At 44.7% G+C, this 12,010-nt stretch overlaps 1 protein-coding gene across 20 annotated transcripts in view; it reads right to left on the bottom strand.

Annotated features, from left to right (window-relative positions):
• Positions 1–1,904: 1,904 nt before the first annotated feature.
• The window catches only part of MICAL3 (microtubule associated monooxygenase, calponin and LIM domain containing 3), a 154,932-nt gene continuing 144,826 nt past the window's right edge, over positions 1,905–12,010 (bottom strand). For 17 of the 20 annotated variants that reach the window (XM_069003619.1, XM_069003637.1, XM_069003618.1 and 14 more), the window contains 4 exons: positions 10,377–10,442; positions 7,938–8,037; positions 6,916–6,989; positions 1,905–6,831 (listed from right to left, as the gene is read on the bottom strand). In XM_069003619.1, coding sequence (XP_068859720.1) covers positions 6,647–6,831; positions 6,916–6,989; positions 7,938–8,037; positions 10,377–10,442 — 425 coding nt within the window. In that variant the 3' untranslated portion in view covers positions 1,905–6,646. The remainder of the gene's footprint in view (positions 6,832–6,915; positions 6,990–7,937; positions 8,038–10,376; positions 10,443–12,010) is intronic. The other 3 variants (XM_069003625.1, XM_069003629.1, XM_069003638.1) reach the window with 1 other exon arrangement.

The following is a 12,010-nucleotide window of genomic DNA, read 5'->3' as shown; positions in this document are numbered from 1 at the left end:
ATTACCACCTATAGGATCATGATCCTGGTTACTTCTCCATTCCTGCTTAGGATTTAAAGCAGGAAGATACACTCAGGGCCTGCTGGAATTCTTAAGAGATGCGTGGCCAGGTAGAATCCTTACAGGATTAGGTTTACATTCTCTGACATGCAGGACTTAAAAATTCAATTGCTAATGTAGGCAGCAATTGCTAATTGCTGTCACAGCACTGATGGTGAGGACTTTTCAAAAAAAACCCCTTTAAAACATGAGGGAAGCCAGAATGGCAGGGGATTGTAGGCATGACTTTCCCATAGTTGTTGTTCCTGACAAGTTACATTCATTGTCTTCAGCCAGGCCGAGTGCAGCCAGGAGGGCTGTAGAAGATAATATATATCTGCTGCTGCCAGAAAGAGGCTCTGCACGCTTCTCAAGGAACCCACGGACATCCTTCTTCCTGTGCTCCCGAGGGCACCCTCACCCTCCCACCTCAGTGACTTCTGTGCTGTTCCTCACCTCTGCACGGAAGGCAAAGAGCTGGGGAGGGGCTGTGGTTCTGCGCCAAGGGGAACGGCGCAGGCTGGGTGGGGCAGCTTCGTGGGCATGGAACAGCACCTGTGGAAAGGGTCAGAGGCTCCTGAAGGCTACTTTCATTATCAAGGGAAAAGGAAAGCAGCAGCTGCCACCAGGCTGGGCTCCTGGGGCAGGGTTTACTTGTTAGAGGATCTTTTTCTGGTGTAATTTCTTAGTCATGCGTAGCTAATCTGTGCAGGAGCACTTATCTTGGACAGCCAGCATAGGTCTTCACCCAAGCAAGCAACAGATAAAAGTTCTCCCTAGACCTGTTGTTCCATCCACAGTTTATAAAACAGCAGAATGTCCTTGTTCCTAATTGAGATTGAGGACCAGCAAGTTTGCAGTGTAACTAAAAAGCCACGATGAAGTGTTGCAAGACTGGTCTCCTAAGCGATGGATGGGAGCCAACCTCCTGTGTCCCAGAGTCCAGCAGTCGCTTTCCAGACATCCATTTTTCTTTTGACATCCATTTTCTTTTGGCATCCAGTGAGAAATCCTCAGGGACTGGACTTTGGAGAGCAGAGAGATCCTCCATCCCTGGGTAACCACAGCTTTCTCCCACTACAATTTTAATCCCACTACTATTTGGGAGCAAGAGACCAAAAGAACAGGAAGAATTATAAGGTTTGAAGCATACTCAACGAGCTGCTGCCCTACTGAGGCAGCAAGTGCTGTCACTCCTGCCACCTGCAGCACAGCCTGCTGGCCCAGCCTCCAGGCAAGGGGAAATCCAAGGCCTGTCATCCCTCCTGCTGCAGTAATAGGTTTCCTTTAATCACACCACCATAGGAACACCAGGGTTTATCCTTTGTTTTGAGAATGGTTGAGTGAACAAGAAAATAAAACACGTTGTTTGGGATTTCCCCAGCTGGGATTTCCCCCAACATCCTGTGTGAAACCTCTGCTTCTTAAAAAAAAAAAATTAAAAGAAGTCAGCACAGAGGCATTCATGTAATTCTCCCATTATTTTACTGAATGCTGCTACAGCAGCATCAGATGTTCAGGCTAGTACTGCAGGCTGAGGAAGTGAGCTTCAGCTACAGAAATGAAATCCTCGTTTCTACAATCCAGTTTATATCACCTTCATCCCTTCTTGGCCTTTTACTGTAACTGCTCTTCACAGAGAATCTGAAGAAACAGTGTAGAGTATGTACATGCACTGGGGGTGTATCATTGATATCTTTGCATCAGATAATTCAGAGTGGCTGAGAGTGAGCCAGCAAAAGAGAAACTGAAGCCAGGCCCTTTAACACTCAGGTTTATCTCTAGATCGCCTCCTCTCAGGTCCTCATTAATCATCAACCAAGGGAGTGAGAGCAGAGGAAAGAAACGGTAACGCCACCAACAAAAAAGAAAAAATAATTAATGACTTTATTTTTTTTTTTAGTTCAGTTGGCCATCTGAGGTGCTAAAATCTCAACACCAATGAAGCAAGTGTGCATAAAAACAAACGATAAAACACAACCAAATAGAAGAAAACAGGCTGGAACAGAGTTGGTTTTGTACAGGTAGGGTATCCACTTTTCTGTTAACGCTCCATACATGCCAACCGTAAAAGCCTTGAACAATCTGAATATCAGAGTTCACTTTCATACAAAAGGGCAGATGCCAAAGCAACTCCCTTTGCCTGGATTAGACTTCACACACACACGCATGCACCCACAGATACAGAAGTATTTAAATTACTGCAATGCCATCAGAACATGGCATCCTCCCCTTCACATCTGCTTTCAGGACATCCTCATCTGCCTGCTACCCTGCCTAGTACCTGCCAAGAAGTACTTGAATAATCCAAAAGCAGGAGCTTTTGGAAGGCTTCTCATCTCTGTTATTTTGCAGAGGTCAACAAGCCAGCAATCTCTTTTTCTGTGAACTATATACAGGCTGGTTTTTAGTATGCTTTAGAGCTCTCTTTCTTGCAGACAGTGACAACTGAAATTCCCATTGCAGCTTTTCAGTTTGTACACGGGAGATTTTACAATGCAACACCTCTCTCATCCACTGGTGTGTGGTGTAAACACTTAATTGAAAACTCATTTTAGAAGAATGTTAACCAAACAAGGTGTAGCTGCTCACAAAAGGGAACTGCCGGCTGCTCTAGATCATGCTGTCTAGACCACTTAGAATACTTCATAACGTTCAGGATTAGGATGTATAAAAATATTAAAACCCACCAGAGTGCACACAAATGTGGTGACTAGCTCTACGCAAGCACCGTGTTCTAACAGAGGCCTAGGCATTGCACAAAACTCAGATTCTTGACCGTGGGGGTAGCCCAAGGATCCACTGGTGCCTTTACATACAAACAAATATTTACAGAAAATGCAGAGACGGCGAGAGAAGGACAGACTTTTAAAACTCGCAGTTTGCTCTAAAATATGTTCAGCAATGCCGTTTATAACATGCCCTAGTGAGACCAGGGAGTATTGGTTAACTGAAAGAAGGAATATGTCTGAAAGTTGGAGCTGAAATGTCTTGTCACCTCCCCACACACTAGTTCTCTGAAGCTCAGAATTTTACAGGCAGCTGTGACTTTTAATGAGAATATGGTTAAAAGGAACAGAATAGTTAAAAACAAAATGGTATTGTGAAAACAGCAGATTAGTTGTTCTGGCAGTCCTCACTCCCCCATCTCCACTTGCCTCCTGGGCGTTTCCTTCCAGGAGTTGGTATTCCCCGCCCTTCCCCGCAGGGAGCTGAAGTGCTTTGCCCCATCCTCAGTGCGCCCATTTCAAAACGAGCACGGGGCGGTTCCAAGATCGGCTCTCTTCCCACCTCCTGCCGGGATGAAGCGGCCAGCCCCGGGTCAGGACCATGTCACTTGTGGACAGACACCCTTTCGTGCCCACGTCTCGGGAGCTGAGGGTCTCTTTGCTCTCCTCACACGTGAAATGGACACATGTCACTGAATGCACACGGCTGGGTCACTGCTGCTGCCCACGTGGGCAGCGCAAAGAGCTAGAACATCCTGCTGGGATTCGGATACAAATAAGGAATCTTGTGCTCACAAGAGCCTTCTGCAGCTTTAAAAATACAAAATTTGAATTAAAAATATTCAGAGAGTAAAAAAACCCATTATCTGATATGCAAGTCATATTCTTAAAGTGCAACTGAACAGCAAATACAAGTTGTGCCTTTTACAACCATTTTGATATAAAAAGGCCTTTTAACATTCCCTTTTGTGTATTTTTAATTAATTTGTGTGTGCGATGTTAGCTCTTCGTTTTCATTCTTGCTGCTGGAGGATTTCAGCACAACCCAAAGAGTTTAGGGTTAGAATATGTGGGTTTTCTGTGCAGTAAGGTACTACAGCCTCAAGTGATATCACTCTTCAGCATTGCAAAGATCTGGCCAATGTCCCCCAGCATGAAAGGGAAAAGGAACCATCTGGTATTTCTTCCTCAGGACTTTTTTCTGTTCTACAGCTCACATTCAATGACCTTTTATTAGAAGTTAGATGTGGTCCATATACCGAGTGCACTATAAAATGGACTGAGGTCAATTCTCTGCACAAGACAATTTACAGTAAACTTTCTATCCATCTTTCTTCCCTCCTCCTGTGCTGCAGCTTCCACTGGCCCCTCAAATGCAGACTTTGTAAACTACCATTGCCAACTACCATGTGACTCGGGCAGCAGGCCCCTGCACTGGCAAATGGGGGGAATTCTGTTTGTTGGACATTCTGTTGGTAAAGCCAACACTCGGGGATGCTGCTATGGCAGGTACCACTTGCTAACGTGCACAGTTATGAAGTAGCACTGCAGCTGCCTGTCTGCTTGGTTTCACGAGTATCTGGATTTAATTTGTAATGCCTTAGCATAAAACACTAGGAGGAATAAAGGGAGAACACTTTGGGTGGAAAACACATGTTTCCACCGTTAGCAACCAGCACTGCTCAGAGTCCCCACGGACACTCCTACACATTCTCCCTCAGCCTGGGGTATTCTTCCAAGTCAGAGGTGAATTCAAATCATTCAAATTGACTTACAGGAGCCCCCTCTGAAGGAGGTAGAGAGCCAACAGCAAGAAACCATGCAAACTTCTGTGCCGGGGCGAACGACTGAAGGATGTTCAGCCCTGCAGGGGTGCCTCGCACCGGCAGTGTAAATCCAAGCTGGAAGAGTCAGAACGCTGTACAAATGTGCTTGGGAGTGGGACACGCTCTCAAAGACATCAGGAAGCAGGCTTAGCACTTCTTTAACAGGAAAAGAACACAGTCAGCACTCCAAGGAGGGAAAACCTCTGAACACCATCATGTGAAGGATGGGATGCATCCCCAGTGCACGGTGCTGTTTCAGCTCTGCTGGATAAGTTAAGGACAGGGTTTGCCCAGGGAGTCTGTCCAACAGGGAATGGTGCTGAGCTGCTCAGTGCTTATCCTGCTCATCGGTTATTGTGTGGTCAGGACCCTCCTGGCTGAAAAGCAGCAGATTCACTTACTGGGCCAAAAGGAGCTTCTTCCAACAGATGCAGCAGGAAATGGGCTATTTTTGTTTTCATGGAAATCCCTCTAACTGTATCCAGGAGTGTGAGGATCCCCTCTTTCAGTGAGAGAGAGTCATATGCGATAGTTCTACCTCACAGTTTTGGCTGTCTTGTTATAAAAATGTAAAATTTAAATAAATATAGGTTTGCAAGTCCAAAAGAGAGAATCTGGGATGTGGAAGAAAAGGACGCTAAGAACACAAAGAGATTCTTAAACTCCATGAGTGCACAGGATTTTTTCATAAAGGAAAACTCCTAGGGCAGGATGCATCCATGGGTACATAAAGGCTGCCCTTGCTGTGAAGCAGGACCAATCTGCAGTAGTGTCTTTCTCTAACAGAGTTAAAACACTCCCTCCACAATCAAATATGTGTAACAATCAAATTATTAATAAGAACACTAATAAATAGCCACAGGTAACAATGTCCAGTAATTTTGAAGTGGAAGTTGTAGGATGCAGCAGGCACACACACCCATCACTCGTCCATTTTTTTCCTAAAAGATACAAAAATGAATCTTCTTTCAAGTATTAAAAAAATAAGTTAATTGACATAAAAGGGTCAAAGTGACTGAGGGCCCAGGCAGATCTTAAGCTTCGTTTCCAATGTGCAAAAACAAAATACAGAGGAAAAAAAAATAAAATAAAAACACTGAAAAGTCTTAATGGTGGTTCGGTCACTTAAGGGCTTCTCCCTTTTAGGGGCCTAATAACCAGGGAATGCTGCCTGGGAACACCCCTGCCCCAGCACACACTTACCACTGTCCCACAGCAGTATTTTCCAGTGTCAAAACAGTCACAATAAAAACAGAACAAGGAAGCCCACCAGCCTCTGAGCTGTGGCCATGAAGACTAAGGCCAGCAGTAGCTGTCTCTCCAGTGTGTAGCAAAGCAGATGGGCATCTTCCCTCTCTCTTCTGCTCCCCTTGTTCCCCACAAGAAGATTTAGGAGGCTAAGGTAGGGAAAAAGTCCACTGATGCCCACTTCTCTCCAAAAACCAAGAGGCAGAGAGTTCCATCACACATAGCAGTATCTTCTCCGTCTTGCATTTCTTCATATCCATGAATAAGGGATCAACTGCAGGTTTCTTTGGTGGGGAGGAAGACTAAAGCAAAGAAGGCGTTGCCCTGGGCTCCTGGAGCTCTCTCAGACAGCTGACTCCACTGCTACAGGCTGCTGTAGTTTTTCAGAGAGGGTTGCCACTTCCCTCCCTTTTATTAAAACTGGTGTAGAAAAACGGGAAAGGAACGGACTGCCTTAAATCCAGTGTAGTTAAGGGTACTTCTTCCCTTAACCTCCTTCCCCACACATGGATTATTCCCCCCCCCTCCTGCCACACACACAAATATACGGTCCATCGTACAGGACCTCAAGGAGACTCCATAGTCTCAACTCTTTTCTTCAACTTGGCTTGCAGACATGTAAAACTTAAGCTTCTGGAACCAACACACTTATCAAAAGGCTTCTGAGTGCTTCAAACCAAATCCCTGCATGCTGTTGGACCCTTTGGAGGTTTCCCCTTCAACATCTTCCTATCCATGTAATTCTGGCAAACGCAGGGTAGGCCAACTGGACAACACAGACCAGCAGAGGTAAATGTGTTAAGCTCAGGACCAGTTCAAGCTAAAACCTTTGGAAAGCATGACTGCCTCCAGGTCCTTGTCTTCTTCTTTTTCTCGAAGCCGCTGCTCCTCAAGGAGAGCCACAAGAGAATCTCTCTGCTCCACTACTTCGAGCATTTCATTCAGGATCCTCTTCTCCTCTGAGAGCTCCTCATCTGTCTTCAGATGATCTACAGAGATATCAAAAACTATCAGCATACACGAGGCTAGAAATACACACATAAAATCCATGAAATATTCCCTTTTGCTCTCACCTTCTACTGCCATCCTCTCACGGAGTTCCTGCTGCAGTCGACTCTGCCTGTCTTCCAGTTCTAGCTCCCGAGCACTGAAAGGGAAAGAGCAGAAATCCAAGTTCCAGGTATATTAAAATACTGCATACGTTGCTTCATATTCATTCTCAGTTTCTGCTCCCTCTCAAGATATCTGTTGTGCATTTTATCAATCTGGTTTGGAGCAACTCTTAAATAAGATATATAACTGTATTTTTAAAAGATTTAATTGTGCTTTTAGCATTTCGGGTTCTTTGCCTTCAGCTAGGAAGTGCAATGCCAAAAGAGGAGTGAACTAAATACAGAGCAAAGAGCAAATAAATCTGCAATACCTCTATGTATCCCCTGCTACTTCCCCTTCTAAAACCAAAGTTACTTATTAACAAATTACTTATCACTTAAGGACATGTCAGGCCATTGCAAACACCACCTTGGGACTTTTCGGCGACTAAGGCCATCAGCTTCCACATTGCTGAGGTGAGCTGACACACTCCAAAACGAATCTTAGTGAATTTGCACAGTGGCAACAGAAAAAACTCCCAATTTCATTAACAGGAAAACAGCTTTACCATCTGAGACCACGTGAGAGGCTCTGGGGTCTCACTACAGGCAGAAAAGAGGGCCACATGTCAAAGGTGACTGAATTAAATACTTTTGGCTATGCTTAGAAGCCAACTTTACTAAAACCAGAAGGAGTCACACATTATTTCTGCATAGCTCAAAAACACTTTCATAAACAGGATGTCTTTTATACAAGAACAGCATGAGAAGGGCTCACATACCTGTACATGTACTTCTGCATGTGCACAAATAATTGGGACTTTCATCCCTTACCACTATTATTCCTTCTTCTACCACTCCTCTGAAATGTACTTGGATTCCTGTCTCAGCCACGAATGAGCCTAAGAGGCTGCTGACCTCCTGGCCTTACAGGGATGACAATATTGACAGATCTTCCACTACTGTTTATGCCAAAATCCCCTTTTTTTCCCACATTCACTCACAATATCATCAGTTCAGACTCGTAGCGAACCAAGGCATTCTTCTCCTGCACCAGCTTGAACCACTCCTGCATCAGCTTTGGGTCATCCTTCTTACCCATGCCTGCCAAGAAAGAAACCTGGTAAATTTTCACGTAATGCTCTGCAATCCTTACAAGCCCAAACTGCAAAAACAACAATGGGGCAAAATGTGCAAAGAAAGCCGAGCAAGATGCTGCCAGAGCACTCCCAAGCCGGGTCCGTTCAGTTTGCCTACAGCACACAGTTGAGTGGAAGCCACCTCCAAAACAATTCTCTTCTCTTTGGAGCCTACTTTTTTTTCTGTTTCTGATATTCTTGTGATTACTTGTTTCTTCCTCACTCTTTCTGCAGAAAGCCCCAATTTCTACAAGTATTTAACTTCTCTTTCATTAGAAGAGTTTTATAAACGCTCATGCCAGCTACTTAAACATATGCTCATCAGAAAAGGATTCAATTGCCACTCCATGTGTTTTACCTTTATTTTCTTCAATTGCATGTCCTCAAGTTTTTCTTTTACTAACCAAAATTAACATCTTGTCTCTTCTTTTTCCAACAGTTAAGTACAATTCTTCTGACTGCTCCTCCTAGCCACATATAACTATTCATCTTGAAGATCCCCCTGCACAGTGAACACAGAAACTAATTCTGCTGTACTGCATACCAGCACTAGAAAGAAGAAGAACCCCCAGACACATTTGCTAATATGAAAGCAGAATAAAGAAACCTTGGGCCTTGACCACCTAGTACAGAACTCTTAGCTGGTCCTTCTATTTTAGGACGAACTCCTAAACATACTCAACAGTCCACTGGTGAATCTTGTGTCTGTCAGGAGTCATGTGGAATAAACGCAGAATGCTGTTCCCAAAGCCTTCTGTTGGTATTTATCAAACACAGGAACTTACCAAGGAGGCTCCTCCTGGCAAGCTCTTGGTCTGGGCCATTTATTCCACACTGAACCACCTGCATATGATTGCTGTGATTTACATCAGAGCCCATCAAGGCCAGTAGCAATGCTCCTGCCTGTGTGGAAGCAGAAGCTGGAGCAAGGCCTCAAATCAAGCTCAACAGCACTTTTGGGTTGCTGCATCCCATCAGCTCGCACTGCTCGTAACCTAGGCATCCCAAGGTAACTAACATCCCTGTCTCTGTTTGATATTATGGATACGTACTCTCTACATCAAGAACAAAAGCTCTCACATAGCCCAGCTAATGCTCAAATAATCAAGCAGCAAGCTTACTATTCAAACTCTGTGACACAGACACATCACAAATACCACATTAATGGCTACTTAATTCTGACCCGTGCCCTGCCTCATCCTCAGCATGTCAGAGAAGTGCTGCCCTGGAGCTACACAACGGAGAGCCTACAACTCCTAGGAAGCTGCAGCTTGGGCTGCCTTTCACCTGCCTTTGCAAACGTGTCATACCAGCCCCTCGGGGAATACCAGACCTGGCTGTACCACCCTAAGAGCCCCTGGCTCCGTGGACTTTATACCAGTGTGTTGCTCAGTTCCAAGCATTCCTTTCTGAGCATCTCTGCACAATATGCCCACGTGGCGACAGGAGAGGGAGACTGTACATGCAGATGTCCAGTGCTGTGGCGCCATGAAAACACTGGGAAGTCTCCCCTTCCTTTCTGATGCCAGGATGTAGAGAAAACAAATGCCTCTAAGATAAAGCCAAAAACACAATGCTACTGACCTATGGAATACGTAAGTATATTTAAACAGCCAATGAGTAGAGGAAAAATGGGAGGATTGGAAAGGGAGCACTGACAACTGATGTGAGGGAGCACCATGGAAAGCAGATAAGTGGTTAGCAAAATTACACCATGAACACACATAAACAACCCCTTCCCCATGCCTTGGCAATGGAAACTCTACAGCAAACTCCATTTGGGATAGTTAAAGAATGCACTCAGCAAGACAGATGAGGGAAAACTAGTCGTACTTAAGGTCTGTTGGTTTTTAAAGTTCAAGGATGCTTTTCAAATCAGTCCTTATAAAGACACAGTATTCCTTTAATCCCTATAGGCTAATTAAAAGGCCGTATTTAAGGAAACGATTGTAATCCCTTATCCCAACTTCCAAACATCTTTCAGGAGGAATAGAGAAATTGAAGCCACCAAATGAAAATAGAAACTTTTGAGTGTGACATTTCTGGTCCCAGAGCTGCTGCCCATTGTCCCTCCCAGTCACTGCACCTTCTCTTGCACAGCTGGGACTAGCAAAAAGGGATACTGTACCTTTAACAACTTGCCACAGGCTCAGAGAAGCTGGTTACCAGGTAGCTACAGACAAGGCTGGTTTGGGGACACAGCAAGAAAAAAGGCTGGGGGCCTTGTGGTCACTAGCTGGCTAGTGCTGCTATGACAACCCAGCTGTGGTCAGGGAGGACACGGGGTGTGTGAGGTTACGTTACCTTCATGGGCACAGCAAGGGCAGAAGGAGAGAGGTCTACGACGTGGTGTCCCGGCATTGGGCTCAACTTCAATAGGACCAAACGAGGAAGAGGAAGAGGCAGGAGAGGAAGAGGAAGTTGGAAGTGGAACGGAAGAGGAGGAAAGGGGTGAAATAAAAGACAAGCAAAGGACAAAAAGCATAAGAGTGAGAAAGAAAGGAAACACAAGAAGAAAAGAAAAGAAAAAATACAAGAAATGGAGAAGCAGAAACAAGGGATACAGTCTACAGATGAATAATGTCCCTAATAAGCACAGATAACAGGTAAGAGGTAGACTGAGGTACTGGTGAACTCTTACTGAGCTGTACAAATACCAGGCAGGAGGTTACTGTTACTGCACTTTTCCTAAGGAACAGTTTTCAGTTGCAAGCTCTTTAATCGTGACCCAGATGTCAGGATGAGTCAGACATGTATTTAACTTCTGCTGATAAACGTCAGATTTCAAGCAGGGTCACAGTAAGTCTCACCTGCATGCATGAGACACCAGCTGTAAGCAGCCACCCTACCTTAAAGCTCTATCAGGACCATGCTCTTATCACCGTGGCAGCATCCACTGATGGTAAAAGTGTCCTTTATAATGGAATAGAATGTCTTCAGACAGGGAACATCACAGGGAGAATCTGATTACCATGGAACCAGCCTGCCAGGATCTGCTGTGTCAAGTATGGTGAGTACACATGTACCCCACTGGATTGTTGTGCTGAGAGGGGAAAAGGCTTTTACACCTATAAAGTGATTCACATCAGGGTCTGCAGGGGCAGTGACCAACTGAGGACTTTGCAGAGTTAAACCAGTAAATTTAAAGCTCTCCCTTGACGTTTTCATTCCGCAAAGCATTTTAAAGCTTACAAGTCCTGTTAGTATTGGTGACTTACTGAATCTTAATCATCTTTTCCATCAGCCATTGAAGGACAAACATTTCTCATCTCTCAAAAGGTTCAGCTGTTTTAACACCAAGAACTTGCTTTTCAGCTGTACTTAACATTACAGAGATAAACAGTAGGCAGTAACCAATGTCACTAATAGTTACAGGAGAACATGCACCAGGGAGATGATGAACTCTGAAATGTCAGAGCTACCAGAGTGGAACACTTACTGGGCTCAGAGCACAGCTGCATTTACAAAAAGGAGGCATTTCTGTGTTGGGAAAAGGCATAAACTCCACAACAACAGCATGATAAGAATAACACTCATTTTGGAGAAGTCAGCAGAGTTTGATGTTTGTGGTCAGAGAAAGCTCTACAAAATCAGAGTACCAGTGAACTGGGAAGGCTTTAGAAGGGACCATCACAGAACTAGGCCAGCACATGGAGGACACACTGGAGCTAGAGGGAGAGCACACCAGCTTCAGAGCCCGTGACTGAGCAGCATGGCTTTCTCAGAAGAAGAAACCTCTGTACTGGAAGCAGGAAGGGGCAACATTAGGAGAGGTGCCACAGATGGCCATAGGCAGTTACAAATGAAGCATTGTACCAACAATAGTTGAGACAGTACCAGAACATTAATTACAGTTGTTCTGAATTTTCCAACTTCTTCATTTAAAATAGAAAAATACTAAGGATTTTTTTCCTACAACTGCCATTTCACAGAGACCA

Source organism: Aphelocoma coerulescens, chromosome 1A (genome assembly GCF_041296385.1).
Source record: "Aphelocoma coerulescens isolate FSJ_1873_10779 chromosome 1A, UR_Acoe_1.0, whole genome shotgun sequence".
Lineage (NCBI taxonomy): Eukaryota > Metazoa > Chordata > Aves > Passeriformes > Corvidae > Aphelocoma > Aphelocoma coerulescens.
The sequence above is the reverse complement of the archived record's forward strand: the minus strand, read 5'-3'. Positions and strand labels throughout refer to the sequence as shown.